The 17777-nt window shown below is 36.0% G+C and overlaps 1 protein-coding gene across 2 annotated transcripts; it reads right to left on the bottom strand.

Annotated features, from left to right (window-relative positions):
* Positions 1-624: 624 nt before the first annotated feature.
* Positions 625-16795, bottom strand: chka (choline kinase alpha). 2 transcript variants are annotated; one of them, XM_081372664.1, is made up of 12 exons: positions 16380-16795; positions 15120-15228; positions 12971-13024; positions 7081-7194; positions 6644-6777; positions 5774-5878; positions 5497-5555; positions 5324-5411; positions 3534-3642; positions 3320-3426; positions 2983-3064; positions 625-2500 (listed from the first exon to the last, which is right to left on the bottom strand). In XM_081372664.1, the coding sequence occupies exons 1-12, from the start codon at positions 16613-16615 to the stop codon at positions 2441-2443; spliced, it is 1257 nt and encodes a 418-aa protein (XP_081228790.1). In that variant the 5' UTR covers positions 16616-16795; the 3' UTR covers positions 625-2440. The 2 variants fall into 2 exon arrangements, with proteins under 2 accessions (XP_081228790.1, XP_081228789.1); XM_081372663.1 differs by lacking the exon at positions 12971-13024 and having other exon boundaries at positions 16380-16788.
* Between the last annotated feature and the right edge of the window lie 982 nt (positions 16796-17777).

Raw genomic sequence — 17777 nt, 5'->3', positions numbered from 1 at the left:
TCGAAATTCGGCACAACACCTGTGCACTTCCGAATTCACTCACTCGTTTTCATTCCCAGAACAGGCCTATTATATAATGTCCCTAGTGAAGGAGGGTATAGAAGGCGATTTCGAACACAGCTAATGTTTGTGTAACATTATACATAACATTATTAGCTGTTTGATAATGAATTCAAGCCAAGCCTCGTCCCTCTTCTTCTGAATCAGTTTCTGGTTCAAACATATATCGCTTATTTAAAACAACATCATTTGGTATTGTGTAACGTTTACTACTGTTGACTGAGAGGATCAAGCAGTCTGAACTTGTGGTGTGATTGAATGGAGGCGGAGACCAATTTGCATATTCATGATGGATCCTAACGGAAGCATAGTGTAGTTACATTCAAGCTATTTAAGGCATAAAGAAATTACATTTAATATGTCATTTTGATTATCAAAGATGAGTTTTTAAGGGCTAAATTATTGATTGCCTAATTTTTCCACATTTATAATTATCATCAGTAAATCAAGATTTGGAACATGATCAGAAAAAAACTGGCATCACTTAATTTCATTCCAGTTTAATTAATCTTTTGTGAGATTAAGGAAAGGGATGAGAAAAAGAAAAGAACATGACAATAAAATACATTTTTAACTCTTTATTCACAGTAATTTGCGAAGCATGAATAAGTGCATTACATTCTGTTGAATGGTTTCACAACTTACATCTTTTGGAATCAGAAGTGTAAATAATTTTCTTTTTCTATTCCTAATTTTAAATATATAATTAGAGAGAACAAGCATCACATGCTTGATATTGATGTTAACAGATGGATAAGTTAGTAAAGCTGGTCTAAACACCTGATTTTAAAATACAAAGATTCATATTCCTCTTGGAATTACTCATTTATTATTTTTACATTCAACACTACACTTCCACTTTTTCCTTTATGGTTAACGATGTTCCAAAAATCGGTATAGATTAATAGAGACCAGTTATATAGGAACATGTAAATAAATATGGATTTTTATTTATTTTATATGGTTTAAGATATGTGGAAACAAATCAACTGATCACCAGTATAGTACAGTAAAAAATGGTCAAGAGGTCCACTGACATTATTTCAGTCAGGACAGAGAACACTTTCTTATTAAGAAAAATACATCTTCCATTGCAGAAAAATAATAGAAAAATTACATTTGCAAGTACTAAAACTTTTTCACAAAACTGCTTGAGAAAGTGCCTTGAACATGACCGTTAGTAAAAAGCCAGACTGCCTAAATAATGTATAACTATACTCACATTTTAAACATATAAAAAACGTAATTTAGGGTTATACCGAGTAAAATGAAAAACATTAAGTGCATTATGTAAATATTGTTTAGTTGTAAAGCTATTTTATAGCATAAAATAATTTTACAAGAATAAACTTTCACTTCTGTTTTCAATGCAAAACTATAATTGAACCAAATGTTATAAAACATGTTTTTTTTTTTCTAGGAATAGATTGGATAGATTACATTTTATATTCATATCTAAGTTATCAATTTAATTTCAAATCAGATACAAGCGGGAGTATTCTCATATTGGACACTTTTTCTTATAAAATACACAAGCACCTCTAATAAGAGGTGAATGAGATCACTGTGATCAAAACCATAAAGTTGTACACCATTAAGACAATTTTTCATTCATACCATCTCCCCCTAAGGAGAAACACAGATGGTACGGTCCCACAGGTATTTCACTTCACATCATGCGGATATACTAGGAATCGAAATGAAAATGATCTGCTAGAAGTTCAAGTAGAAAAGAGGTAAATCATACAGTAAAAAATGGTCACATAATATGGAAACCGAGAACTTCGAAACACAATACTGAATCATCAGAACAACTGTGTCAACATAGTTTGGTCTGTTGTACAATTTTCTGGTAACAGGTCTAGTTTTTGAACCTTACTCTTTCACAGCACACATTCTACCACCGGTTGTATAGATAACATTACAGCAAATGACTAGGTGATAAGAAATACCGCAAGGTTTAAGTTAGTATGAAGAACTTTCCACCACACCATTCTTTGACTTATGAATCAAATCGCAGCTGCATAAAGTATTTTCCACTCTGACCTACAATCTTTTTTTTTTTTCTGGCACGTGACCTTGTTATTGTCTTCTATCTTTCTCTCGAACGGTCTAGAAGCTCAATCTGATGTGTTAAATGTCAGAAGCTTAAAGTTGTAAACACTGAGAAGCAGCATATGGAATACTCAATGCACAGAGCCTTTTTGTTTGTTTGTTTTAAATATGTATGTTGCACTGATTTTGGTCTATGCAGCACAGCTGAATCACTCAGAGCATCCTCTTTCAAACACATTTAAAATGTGATCCGCTCTTTTCCTGACACCATATGAGCGGTTGTTCCCTCTTCCTTCGGTCCGTTGGGAAATTAAGAATTTTTCCTTTAAACCCTGAGCTTCCTTTTCAGCTCAAAGTATGCATCAAACCTGGCCATGGCGTATTCCTGTATAAGACAATAAGACAAATTTTTAGTCTGTTACTATTAAACTATTAGACTATTTGGACTGTCTTGGACCTCAGTGTCCTTTTGTTTATAAAAAGTAACTTGAACTTGACCCCATTTATTATTTATTGTTATTTAAGACTCATTGTAAATCATTCATTTTATGCTTTCATTGTTTTACATTTGTTCAATAAAGTTGTTTTAAAAAATTACACAAATTATAACATTGTATATAAAAAACATGACTGTGACACACACACCCAATAGGTTTACAGTCATGTTAGCCTGACCTCACAAATATTTGTGTACTGTCCTAAGGTTGTGTCCGCAATTACTGTATCTTCTCATATCTCCAGTGATAAAATTCCTGGCTTACCTTAGAGCTACAACGTGTATAATGGAATATACTCTCTGGTTCATGATTAGCAATAACTCAACACATGCACACACAAAGACTTGACAGCTTTCCTACAATAACTCACCATGTACCCAAACTCAATAGTTGATATTTTGGCCTGGATCATGGACCACAATCCCCAGAAGAAGTGGGAGGCCAGAGCAAACCTAAATGAGAGAGTATTGAGTTCAGAGAGTACAGATTGAAAGAACATTTGGTGAATCACTGCTGGACTTGGTCCAAACCTCTTTTACAATATTCATAGTAGTACAGTAAGAGGCCTCTGAGGGATAGCCTTGTTTAGCCTCATTTCAAAATCAACAAGTACAAGAATGTTGCATAATCATCTATACAATTACAATTTGATGGCAAGATGTGTGTAAAACTGCCTAAGTAAGACATATATGAGGTAGGTATTTCACCTGTTAACCTCCATTAGCATATCTTCTATGTGTTTCAGTTGGTCCTCTTCACTCAAGTTTTCAAATCCAGTATTAGATTCCAACAGATAACTCCGAAAGAAAAGCATCTGAGAAAAATAAAATGAAATGGAGTCATTTTCATGATTAATAGATTCATAGATTTAAGAACAGGAAAAAAAAAAAAAAAACGACCTAAGAGAGACATTTTACAAACCTGCTGTGCTTTGGTTGGGTAATTTTTGGGGTTGGCTGTGAAAAATGGAAACTTGTCATAGGTGTAGTCATAAGTCCACTCACAGAAGAAATTTCCAATGTCAAATCCTCTGTGGGAGAAAGAGAGGAGATCATTACCCCATCAACAACATTTGTTACAGTGATAATGCATAATACACAAGTCCTGATCATTAAGAGTTCATTGGTAACTGTGGAGGAGGTTTTGTTTGGTAGTTTCTCACATTCATGAGAATATCATGGTAATTGGAAACTGTTCTGACTGGCTTCAATAAGTAATGAATAAATCAGTTTTGAAGGGCATCGAGCAAAGTGTAAGGCTGATCCCAGTACAATATTAAATGTATTACAAATGCCAAACACTGGCATGCTGATCCAACAACCTCCTCAAAAATAGTGTAAAATATATTTAACTGATAAGTCAACACTTTCAATTTAAAAGCCCCAAAAATGTAATGAGTCAAATCTTCTTTCCAATTTTCCACAAAACTTTTAGCACATACTTGTGGCCCCCTGGTGATCCCCAGACCTTAGTTGTAAAACTCCTGGTCTTAAATATTGTGCAACTGAAGTGCGACATTTAACGTTAATGGCTATCTAGATTAGTCATGAAACTCTAAATGGTGCGGACTGATAGGTCCTTCACGTGCAATCTACAAGCAATACAGTCATGCACTACATGGCACAAGCTGATTGGCCCCTGCTGATTTTGCAGCCACTGAGATTGCTTGCTCAACATTTAAATAGTCCGGATCCGTGTTCGCTGTAAGCTGGTCATGCAGCGTGTAATCAAAGTTCCTCTGAAACCCTCCACCTCCCCTAGCTCCACCTGCCAAGATTTGCGACGGGATTTATGTATGTCTGTTCATGCAGCAGCAGCATATCTTACATGCTCACAGCAGCATCTGTGTATCTGTGTATCAGCAAGCGTAGAAGATATAGTTTACCAAAATACATTAACATTGTCAAATCCGTTAACATGCTAACACCATTCTGAAAGTTGTCGTGATTGAAATCGTATTATGATCCAGGTAACTACTACTCTACCAGATTTGAGCAAAGCCACAAAAAAAGAGAAAACATGACTCCTAATTTGACTACACAAACTGAAGGAGATTCATTTGTAAGAAAGACTGTGCAGCTCTTTGTGAAGAGGCTCACAGCTGCTGTGGAAACTAAACAAAGCACACATTTCTGTGGCTGTGAAGCCAGGCTTAATTTCCTACTGCTTTGCTGAACAAACACTGTCAATGGGCCTAACCATGAGTCACTTATGCTGTAGGGGACCACATTTGATGGCAAGATGGGAAAACAAACAAAGCATGTCTTGACCCATGCCATCCACCACTGGAACAGTGATCTTGCCAATATAAGACTCTTTTCGAATAAAACTATGTTACTAAAAGAACGTGTTACAGTTTAGAGGATTGCCTCAGTGAGGCCTGTGTTTGAGCACGTGCAAGAATGCAAGTACCCTAGCAACTGTGTTTTGCCAGAGCCTTCAACGTCTGGAGGTCCCTTCTCAGAAATGGGGCACCCTAAGCATTCCAAGCTTATCAGAAACAACTGAGTGGTCTTGAATAACAAAGAAAAACAGCCAGTTCTTTAAATCAGCTCCAAAGTTGTCAGAGGTCAGGTAAAATATCAAAACTTAATTCCAATCAAACATATGGTTGTTACAAAAACAAATTGGAATTTAGCTGCATGTGCTACTTCTGATGAAGCACGTGAGGAATCACGTGTGGGGTGAATGCAACTACGAGCATTACAGACCTGTAGTTGTAGCTGCTGTATTCAAAGTCGATCAGCATGAGCCTCTGTCTGTCTGCTTTCTCACGGCCACTTAGGAGCAAGATGTTTCCTGTTTAAAACATGCCAGTACTCTTAAACCTATTTTTATCAAACATTGAAAAACATAGAAACAATAGCGAATAATCATGTCTAACCTTCTTGCAAGTCATTGTGGCAGAAAACAACAGGAGAGGGAGTAGATTCTAGTAGACACCTGTGTTCACAAACAGCCGATTAAGCATACAAATACGTCAATAATGAGCAGCAAACAAACACCTTTTACTTGTCAATACATTATCTTGCTATCAGTCACTCTCAAATCTCTTAAAGTGTGAACAGTTTCCAGTGCAAGTGTATGACGAGAAGATAATTCCCCTAAAATAGAAGTGAAATCACAGCTGTACTGAATAATCTAGATAATAAAGATCTTACTTGAGACTGTCCATCTCTTGAGGCAAGTTGAAGCTCAAAAGGCGGGAGAAATTCCGCAGATGGTGTTCCCTGGTGAAGGTGAGCTGGAGGACTTGATCCATGTACCTGTGCAGATAACGCAAGTACAAAAAGATTGCAGTGGTGACCATCAACCAAAATATTCAATGTTTGCAAGCAAAAACAGACTTTTTTTTTCAAATTCATATAGTAATAAGATGATTGGGGATTAAAAGACAATTAATATTCAGTAATATTACTGATTTAACTGACACTATCAGATGAGAAAATTGAGCTTAATCAAGCTTAATAATGGCACTATTGCCTTCTGTAGAGCTTATTTGCTTATAGCTAAACTGAACTCATAATTGATTAACTTTGCCACTTTGAAAGTTATTGAAGTGAACTGAAACAACACTGAACTAAATTGAGCTGAATAATAATCTTCTTTAGAGCTGCTGTAATTGATAAATTTGACAAAATTGTTATTTTCCTGCTTTAAAACAATTTGTATTGTATGAAGCGCAATATGCATAAATGTAACTGTATATGATTAGGTGATAAATGCTGTTTAGGTCCCAGTGGATATACTAAAGATTATTGGAACAGAAAGCAAAAGTTTTTGTTTCACCTTTTCCTTGGTTTCATTATTTTTTTTACAATTTACTTCCAGGGAAATTGGTTAACATAAATCATTTTTTTATATTTTATGAATAATTTTGTCTGTTGAGACTTAGACTGAATTTCGCTAGAATAAAGCTAAATCTGGTCAACATCCTGACAGTAAGGAGGATGTAGTTCCTTACCGGCCATGAACAATGGTAAGAATTTAAAACAAACTGGACGGATTTCAACGTTTTTATTATCACGCACTTGTCCATTGTGCCAAACAGCCACTTTGGCTCCTTGTTGAAGGGCATTCTCATTCCATGAAACCTGGCGATCTTTTCAGCAATCTCAGCACATATACCAGGGACACTCAGCTCATCCGTGGACAGTTTTCGACTCTGCAGACAAACATATTGCAATGTCATTTTGCGTTTTGCTGACTAAAACAAAAACAAATACAAAGTAAAAAGGTAAAACACAGAAGTCCCACACAAGTTACTGTGTATTTAAAAGCCTTGAACATCTTTCAGAGCAATGGAAAATGTGACACAGGCGCATTTGCCAAGAATGTCATGTGATTTATCTTACAATTCAATTTGCAAGAAAAGGATTCATAACTATTAGTGTCAAATCAAGTTGTGTACTGTTTCACATCCAGATTGTCTGATCACTTATCATAAGAGCAAACTTTTAAGACTCACTGGGACAAACTGTTCAAGTCTTCCCTGTGGAAAGATGCCATAGAGCTTGGGCCCAAGCTCCCTCTCGGCCAGGATAGCAAACATCACACTCTCCAGTACCATGGCATCAGCTCCCTGCAAACACAAAAACATACGGATACAGTTCGGACACTAGCTGAATCAACCTCAAAGATGTCAAAAAAGCACAAAGACAGCCTTCAAAACTTGCTTAGTTTAGCTTGATTGGATCTTCAATCCCTGAAAGAGGAGTTCAGCTTAAAGCTGCAGTCCGTAGTTTTTCCTCTTTGTCGCCATCTCTGTTCGAAATCTGCAATTGCAGTTATTCACGGAATTGTCAACTTTATGTGGGTTGTGCCTCGGCACGGCACAGCGCGGATGAATCCAATGTTTTGAGGAGAATGTGCGGCTGTCAGTCACCGCGCCGGTGTGCATACTCTCATTCGGAATCACAGATTCTACTTTTTGGAAGTATGACCAACATAAGAATTTTCACCGAAAAATGTAATCTGAACAAAAGCATTGCAGTAAATCGCGCTGATTAAATCTAACGATCGCTTATCATATCACATCAAACCGTACAAATTATACTTTGTTCTCAAATTGTTAATGTTACATTTAATGCCCTTCCGATATTTATCCTTGTTTTCGCATGGGCCCGGTTGCAGTCTATTTTTTTCGTCCGAAGTCTTTTGCGTTTTACAACGGGTGAATCTCTAGTTGTCACTGGTGATTGTCGTTTGAACCTTTCTGGATCCGCCATCAAATTGATAAGTTTAATTATATCAAGTGCTGTGAGAAAAGGCTATAAATCTCCACCTCCAACATCCTCACACGCAATATAGCCTACTAGCCGAGACTCCTTCTTTATGTGTACAGATGTGACGTAATGATGCAAAGACATGCTTGAATTTCCCGCGGAAATCCACCAGTACTACTGGAATTAAAAACATTATTACAAGCTTACCGTTTTGAATCGAGCTAAGGCAAGCAGATAGTTTTGAACACTGGCTGGTTATGTACTTGCTCAAACATTTATTTGGGATAATTTTTAACCCAAAAAAGTTACGGACTGCAGCTTCAAGTTAAAGAACTTAATTCAAAACTGTGATGCTATTAAGGACAAGGAATTCTGCACTGAAATAAATGTTGTCTACAAGCCAGTCATTTTCTAACTGCGGTGATTGTCAGAAGCAAATTCAATGGCAGTGCTGGAGCAAAGTGAGTTAAATGAGGAAAAAAACAAGAGAGGCAATTGTGCTGAGCGAGGCAGAACTTGCCAAACATCCCAGTCATTAATTGTGGCTGCTTAACTAGCAATGACATTAAGCTTGTTTTTTTGGACAAGGCTTTGCCAAGTGTTAATACACAGAACCGAAAGAGCTGCCTTCCTATGTGCGGAAAGTACTTACGTAAGGTATTTCGATTTTTAAACGTTGTATACTTCTGCTTTTATTCTTTCCTTTCTATTCAAAGATCATCTAAAATTAGATGAAGAGATGAATATATTTACTAGTTATAAGCAACTGAGTGCTGTACTTTGAACTAATCCCATAGGAAGTCACCTAAACATCTGGTAGGGCAAACATTTGAAATTGCAAACATGAATGATTTAAATGTTTGGGAATTTCTTGAGTATTCACTGTAACCACAGATGTATTTGTCTCATGACAATGTAATGCAAAAGTTTTGACCTCAGACAGTCACACCAATATGATAAAAGTAAAAGCAAATAGAAGGTAAAAAAAATATAAATTCCCAAACAAATTCAATGTAAACAAAGTGAATCAGAACTGGGCTGTCAATCTCCAAAATGGAGGAACAGACCAATATTTAAGCTGTTATTCATTGAAAGTCTTTCCCTACAGTGAGCAGTTAACCACAGTGAGAACTGGATCAGTGCGATTCATGAACTGGATCAGCTGATTCAGTCATCGAAAAGATCGATACAGATTTGATATTTTTGTGTTCCGTCTATGAAAGGAAGTCAGGTTTGGAGCAACAAGAGGGTAAACAGATGATGACTTCGTAGCAACCGATGTGTGTTCGGTTGCTCAAACGCTCAAGTTTTATTCCGTTTTCAGAATGAAATGGCTAGAATTTATTTACACTTCTAACGTTACTATTGAATCCAACGTATCAGCGCTCAGATTCGTTTCCATGGTGCTGTCAAGTACGACTCGCAGTCTGTGAGGTAAACTAAATGTTATTGGCTATATGAAAAGTTGGAGGAGCCATTCAAAATGTCCCGCCTTAGCTTCCTGTTTCAGTGGAAATGACATCAACACATCATACAAAGCTGTGCGTTTCAAGGCACTTCAGTGGGCCTTTAAGATCACAGTCAATACTGTGGCTAACCATCGTAAATATCGTATATTATACATATGTCAATGTCATTTTTACAAGTGAGAAACTCGCAATTCCAAATGATGTACGAGTTGTGAAGTTGGAAAAGCCATATCCATTTGAAACATGCTGGAAACACTGATCTATAATAGACAATATAATATCTGTATGTTAATCTAGATATGTGCAAGTCTGTAGCGAATGGTGTTAATCATTCAAATTCCATGGTTTGCTTCACATTTAGATGGGATACCATGAATAAATAAGTTGTTCAAATTCAGATGTAGTTATTTGGGTTTATTGTTAACAGTATACTTCCTTGTTATGTTTCCAACTTGAATGTGTAATGTTCCAACAAATGCCTACTTGGAGGAACGAGTTTCACAGGTGCATTTGAAAGCAGCATTAAGCACAGATGGCAATGGTTTTCCTGTATTTAGTGTCCTATAAAACACGTTGCTAAGTATAATCAAAACAACCAAACATTCAATGTGAATAATAATGAAATCACTACAGGTTCTTGCTTAGAAAATACCCCTGACAAAAATATCTTCAAATGCTAAACTCAATTAAGATAATCATCATGCCATAGTTTCTATACCGCATGCAAGGGCAGCACACATGAAAACTCAGTTGAACCTACTAAGTCAAATAATGCATTAGTCTTGAGTCTTTTATCTAGCACAATTTAATGAGGTCAGGTAAAAGCACTGCACACCCTTGCGCAACAAACCTGCTGAGGGAATATCAACTGATCTGCAGTTTTTTTTTTTTAAACATCCGGTTCTCTCAGAAATTAAACAGGATACTATTGGAGGACAATTCTAACGGAAAAAACCTGGAAGGAAACTAAACTTCCTAAAAGGATACTTTGGAAGCACCATCTCTGGCTTGGAAGCATGAATGATTGGGAGAATCAAAGAGTTTTCTAATTCTAATCATATTTCACATACAACGCAACTATGCAACAATGACTCATTCTCTATGTCCAAATTTGTTCTAGTTTTGGTCTGCTGCCAAGTCAGTCAAAGTTAACAGACAACACATTTACATGAAAATGCCACCTATAGAAACAGGTTTTGCAGAGGTTTCCTAGAACTACAAGGTCATATGATTCATGGCTGTTCAAATTTTGCCCTGAAGGGCCAGTTCTGCAGAATAAAGATCCAACCTTAATCATAATCATTTGTTAACAAACAAGTATTCATTACTTCAATGAGCTCATTGAATGTTTCTGTCTTAAACTAAGCACTATACAAATAATGTGAATTGAATTGAATTAATCAAACACACCTGATCAAGCTAGGCTGTTTCCAAAATCGCCCTCTTTAACCTTAAATAGGGCACTATTTGAGGGGACAGCCATTTGTAGTGGTGTCCAAAACAATAGTGGACGTTATGAAGTGCACTCATTCAATCCCATGTGTACAACTGATGTACACTCAACGGTTAGAGAATACCCATAATGCACTATCAGGCACATGTCAAATGAATTCCCGCCAGATGGCGCCCGCAGCTGAATCATCCATCCATCGATTTTTCAAACCGCTGGTCCAATATAGGTGCAGCGTAATACAGGTATAAAATCTTTTCTAAGGTTTATGTGCTAGTTTCCATGACAGAGTTCAAGTTAAATCTTTTTATTACTACTGAAGTTTCAAATGCTTATTAAAGGGATACTTCACCGATTAGCATTAAGCTCTGTATCAGTAGAAACCCGGTAGTATTTTCGAATAACCGTGCTTCCCTCCCTCATGTCCCCCTGAAACGAGAGATTTCTCTATTGTGTGTGTCTGGAAAAAAACCTCAGTTGACACAAAAATCGTCATTTTGCGTCATCGGAGGCTTTTTTGGCCAGAGGCTAGAGACTACAGCCAGAAGTAGAAGCTAGTACCGCAGGTTTTCAACCCGCCCAAAGGGGGTGGCATCTCACGATAAAACGGCGTCTTTTCAGTTTCAAGTCAACTAGTAGCCTAGTTGTATCATTTCTTCCGATACTGCCCTATGTAACCAGTAGGCGTGGCTTGGGAGTGGCCTCGTAGGGCAGCGAAGCAAGTGCATTCTGGGAGTTGTTGTCTTTCATCCACATGAGCCAAAAAAAAGTTTTCTGTCTTTTCACAGTCTAGAAGGCACCAACTTCTAAAATAATTTCACATTTCTACTACATAAATGACCCAATTTAAATACACATTAATCCTTCCAGCGGTGAAATATCCTTTTAAACAGCAAGCACAAACTATGCAAAAGCGGCAGCCCTTCCGACACTCTCAAGTGTCCAAATTCACTCACTTGTTTTCATTCACAAAGACCGTTTTGCACCGCAAACACTGTTTTTTTTTTTTATATATCCCGATTAATGCAGACGTAGCCAAAATGGGATACATCTATGCTGCTGCGTTCAAAAATTGGTTACTTTAGATTCATGCCTTGCCTTCCTACGTTATTACACTGCCAGCAAAGCTTGCATTTTTCAGGTTTCGAACATAGTCTTTCTCTCCCTCCCTACCCTTTTATCTGACTAAGAAATGGCCATGTGACTGCTGAGCAGCTGCTTGGGTTTTTCCAGTGCCTGTTAATACACAAGGCATAATCACTGGATAACTGAAGCAGATCAGTTCACACCAGCACAAGGACAGTATCTACATACAGGTGTTATGAACGGCCAGTGAGGGAAAGTCCATCTCTGTATTACCAATAACACCAAGAAAAATAGACACAAAATTACACTTGCATAATAGATAGAAGCAAAGTTTACAGAGGCCAGACAGGACAGCCAGCTGATACTGAAGCAGTGACGTTAATGCTGGGATAAGCTTCTAATAGGATTCATTGCAACTCGGAAAAATTTAAATTGAGTCAGAGGATGCGTTTCAGCCTTGTAGGTTATCAGTTCTGGGTCTTCTCTCTTTATTAGCTATGAATATGAACCTATTCTCCGTCATTAACCATTCCAGTCATATCCGATTCTTATGGTCATCTCTTGCCATACGCAATATGCGAAAGAAGTCAATGGTGCCCATTAAATGTTTGGTTACCCACCCGTATTCTTCAAAATATCTTCTTTTGTGTTCAGCTGCAGAAAAAAATTCATACAGGTTTGGAACAACTTGAGGGTGAGTAAATGACAGAAGTTTCATTTTTGGGTGAACTATCCCTTTAAGAGTTTATCCCAATTTTTCACTGAAGAGTGAACACAGTCCACTAAAATACGAGAATCCAACTATAAGAAACTCACTGAAGAATTTGACCTAAAAGTTTAAAATCACAAGAAACAGGTCCAAACAAAACATATCTGATGACCCAAATAGCTTGTCCCTTGGCCTTTAAAGAGGATGGGATGGGGGGTAAACATAACAGCAGTTTCACTAAAATGCTTTTATGAATTTGGGTTCTTATTGGTCATATAATCTCAATAAGAACATGTCAGATGAGATGTAATACAGACAATGTGTGTCTACAAAAGGCACCTTTTTAGACACCCAAGTCAATAAGTCACATTCTGCTCACATAAAAACAGTAGAAAAAGACCTTTGCCAATGTTACTTACTTGAAAGTGATTTTCTGTGTTTGATTGTCTGCAATCCCCTTTATTACAGGACATCTAGCAATAAGAGAAAAAGCAAAAGACTATCCATAAGCACAAAGTGTTTTTATGTGACATCTTCATAGAGTAGCAACATTAAATGACAGAGCTATTTTCCTTAAGCAACAGTCACCCACAATAAACTATTAAATCCATGTCTTTGGCAGCACAGTTAGAAAGTGCATTAAACAAATGCATTAACTTTGTGATAAAAAGAACAGTGTTAGAAAGGGTTGATAGCTAGAAATGTATGACCTGTTGAACAAAAGGCTTGACTAGTATATGCTGACCAAATGCTTTTTTCATGACAACCACACGTGAAAAAAATAAACAATAATAATTCAAACTGCAATGATCAAAGCCATGTTCCATTGAGACCAAGCACAAATATTTAGTACACAATGCTATTCTCCATTACAATAAAAAAAGCCTCAATCTGGAGGGTTTGGTGTCCATAGTAATGAACACTATGTAAATCTCACAAGAGCAACATGAATGCTAGTGACAGCAATAAAGTGTGTCTAGTTAAATAAAGATCAACACAGGTTATTATCGGTGCACAGTTTGAAAATTAACTCGTATAAAAGGCCTTAATGAACTGAACTCATGACAAATGAGAGATTTATTTATGAATCACTATGTAGCAAAGTCCACACACTCTGGAATTTGTAATATGGCTCCAACTAATGCTTCGTCTGAGGTTTCCATTTTTAAACACCTGACTTCAAAGGATTGGACTGTGGACCTACTGACACCTCATCAGTTATGACATCATTAGCTTCGTGACTCTAAATAATTTACTGAAAAACATCCAGAGATTCAAAGCAACTCATCACTAATTTAAAAAAAACAAAGTGGGAACATTCTGTCACTTCCTAAAAATGGTTCTATTCAAGTGCATTCATATCATTTATATTTAGGAATATATTGATCTATCTGTCATATAATATAGCTAATAAATTTCATTTTATATTCAATATTACTTTGAATACACAGCTGTTTCTAAAGATACAAAAACAGAAATTGACTAAACTATTACTTAATATTAATCATAAAACACAGCCATTACACAAGTAATGTTGTTATTATTATAATGGTATTGCAATGACATGAACTATAAAAAAAATTGAAATGCAACCGTAATTCGTTAAAACACACTGCTGCGACTCCTTTGCTAATGTAACCAGCACCTATATATTTTTCAAAGGAGTAACAAAGAGTTGAAAATAAGCAGATAGAGGCAGAAAAATACTTCAGACAGAGCAATGCACGCCGTGAGCGTAGATCTCAAAGATTTTAAAGATTGAGATGCGCATAAACTTGAAGACAATGCTGTGGCTTCAGGGATCGCATACTGTACCGTGTTTGGTATGTTGGGATCACCTGGAAACAAGAGTGCTCAAGGCACGCTCCTTTGGCAAGCCTACGGCAAAGAAGACACGCAAGTACAGCCATGGAGGTACATCACCCAATAAAAACTGCCTCTTTAAATTTAGAGGGTACACACACAAATACAAAAATCTGTTTAGGGGGGAGCGATTCTTAATTGAGATTTCTGATCCGGGGGGGTTGCCATCTGCCTAATGAATATTAGGTTTTTAAATCTCACAACAATCACTACTTCTATAAAATAACAAGCACAAATTTTTTTTTGTTCATTTTAACACACAAATAAATAAACTGCTTCATTGTTTTTACTGTTTAAATTGAAATTACTGCCACCCATGCTATAAACAATACTTAGTTTCAGACTGAACAGCAAAGTTTATGTATCCTTCCCACCTTATTACAGTAAAACAACACAAAAACTTGACCTATACATTCATAGAAGATTTAACAGTGAACATATATTGTGTAAAATTTGGGTTTGAAATATGTAAAGCACAGGTACGGCTTTTGCTAAGGTGGATATTATTATTTTAAATGCTGATACATACATACATAAATACAGTATATATATATATATATATATATATATATATATATATATATATACACATATATATATCAAGTATTCAACAACATACTACTTGGCATTTTATTAGATGATTATGCAATATGGCACTTAATTCACACTTTAACATTTCACCAAGTAAAAAAACTATCAAAACACCTGCAGAATTTGTCCATATAGGCGAAGGAGCACGTTTCGTGGTTCATCTCCCAGGCTTGGTTGCTTCTCTGGCAAAGCGCAGAGGAACAGTTTGTTGCTGAGACCTCCCCTAGAGGCAAAAATGTACATGTTGGAAGAGAAAATAACTGCATTCTTACAATCGATCAGGATAAATAACTATTTACAACTAGACAATAAAACAAAGACTAATGATGCACAATTTCTGTATTTTCATTTACACTGTATACTTGTGTAACACTTGGTTTTGAGTCACAGCCATGGTCATGGAAACTGAGACATATTACTGTAGTATTGGGCATTTATTATCTAATGACCAAAAAGAGCAAAACTTACAGTACAAAATCATCTTAAGAAAGGAAACATCATTATCTCACATTTCCAGTGCACGTCTTCTCTGGTGCTCTTCAGTTATTTAAAAAAAAAGATATTTACGACTTTTTATCTCACAATTCTGACTTTTTTCTATTTTTATATCTCACAATTAAATCAGAAATGTGAGATATAAACTCGCGATTGCAAGAAAAAAAAGTCAGAACTCGCAATTCTGACTTTTATCTTGCAATTGCGAGTTTATATTTTGCAACTGATTTTATTTCTCGCAATTCTGACTTTTTTTTCTCGCAATTGCGCGTTTATATCTCACAATTATACAATTCTGCCTTTATTTCTCGCAATTGTGAGTTTATGTGAGAAAAAAAAGTCAGAATCATGAGATTAAAAGTCGCAATTACCTTTTTAATGTTTAATTTTATGGCGGAAACAAGCTTCCATTGAAACGAATTTCATCTAGTGGAAACTTTGGTACTGCGACCAAACAAATCTTACTGAAGGGCAAGCTCGTTTTTTGAGATATCAAGCTCAAAGTTGGAAATTTGGAACTTGTTTAGATCAATGGCTTTAATTATTATTATTATTGCAGTTTTAGAGTAAAACGTGTTTTGGAAAATAGATATTACATATAAAAATTGAAAATAGTAGGCTATTTTTGTGCATTTTTCATAACAGTAAACGTAAAATTGAAAATAGTATTTTTATGCATTTTTTTATTATTTCATTTTCAGGTCTATGCTCAAAAAATGAATAAATGTATAATGACTACTGCAAAAAAATACATAATTTAGGAGGCATAAAAAATAATAAAAAAACATTATCGAACTAAAATATTGTACATCCATTTCATTGGTGGGGAAAAACGTTCATTTTGATCTGTTTCACATCTAGTCACGCAAAGCAGAATACCTGATGATGGAGATTTGGAAATCACCCTCATCTATGGATTTCCAGGCTCCGTGAAGGAATTCTTTACACCACAGATACGCCTTCAGCTTCGTCTGGTGGTCGGGCTCATCCGGTCGAATAATGTCTTTGCATTCGTCCCCACTCTCTGGCTGGACTTCGAGGACATTCTCATTTACCAATAAAACCAGAGACATAGAAGGCGATGAAGACACGCCATTGATGAATTTAGTCTTCATGTTTGCTGTCTGTTGGTTACTGGTATAAACGTAAATAATCAAAACCTGCAGGCAATAAATTAAATCGCAGACTGTCTGAGTAGTTTTATAGCTATCAGATGTTTTAAACGCAGATTTGATGGGACCAACTGACACTGTATAACTGTACCCACGATGCTGAAGAACACACTGCGTCAGACGCGTTGATTCGTGCGCAGTATGTTGAAGTCGAGGGGGTTGACCTCACGTCACCCGACCACACCCATTCTGTTCTCTGATTGGACAACAGAGTCACGTCCCCTTCATTCCAAACTCGAGCTACGACAATAGTAAACAATGCCTGAGAAATGCAGATTACTATCACAGCTATCATGCGTTTCATTTCAGTCTCCAGATTTTTGGCATATTTAAAACATTTCATTTGAAAAACAATGTTTAATTGTAACGGAATTACATTTAGCCATATCAAACTAAAAGTATACATTTTGAAACAGATTGAAATATAATTATGGCTTCAAAACAAATTAACAAGGTTGTCAGATTCTTTTGACGCTACATGCTAGTTAAAAAGAAATGTAATGCTGATAAACATAATATTCAGTGATTTTCTTGTTTAAGTTAAAGATGAGATATTCAATTATCATTGGATATTTTACATGAAATGTTGTCATTAAGACAACATGTTTATGTTTTGTTTATGTAATAACAGAATAACAGAGCCACAACCTCAAGAACTTCAGAACTTTTAAATAATACTTTCTGCCAGGTAAATAATAATAATAATATGCCTATAGCTTTTATTTTCATATAGCCTATTAAAAATTCTCTTGATGAAAGAAAGATCATCATTAAATGAGGGACACAAATTGTTCCCGTTGTGTAGGATAACTCATGTAGCTCTACATAATATAATCAATCTTCTTAAAATTGGTCTTCTCACATTACTATTTTATTTTATATATTTTTACAAACTAATCATTTTATAATTTGGTTTAATCAAAGAGTTTAATTTACCTAGAGTGGTTTTGTCTAGTTTTGTTGCGGTTCTATTAGTGCAATAGATTATGAAGCCTAATTTATTCCTTTCTTGTTTCTCCTTAAGGTTTATGACCAAAAAGAGGGTTGCAATGCGGTTTAGACCATAGACTGTAAAAAATACGTGTCTTTTCACACGTCTCAGTGC

The sequence above is a fragment of the Scardinius erythrophthalmus genome, assembly GCF_964197995.2.
Source record: "Scardinius erythrophthalmus genome assembly, chromosome: 8".
NCBI classification, from domain to species: domain Eukaryota; kingdom Metazoa; phylum Chordata; class Actinopteri; order Cypriniformes; family Leuciscidae; genus Scardinius; species Scardinius erythrophthalmus.
This window is presented reverse-complemented; position numbering and strand designations above follow the sequence as displayed.

Coding starts and splice junctions, on each gene's coding strand:
- chka (XM_081372664.1), bottom strand. CDS start 16,615: ATGAAGACTAAATTCATCAATGGCGTGTCTTCATCGCCTTCTATGTCT. Junction 15,229..16,379: donor TTCCAAATCTCCATCATCAG/GTATTCTGCTTT, acceptor TTTTGCCTCTAG/GGGAGGTCTCAGCAACAAAC. Junction 5,879..6,643: donor CTGTTTGGCACAATGGACAA/GTGCGTGATAAT, acceptor TTATCTGCACAG/GTACATGGATCAAGTCCTCC.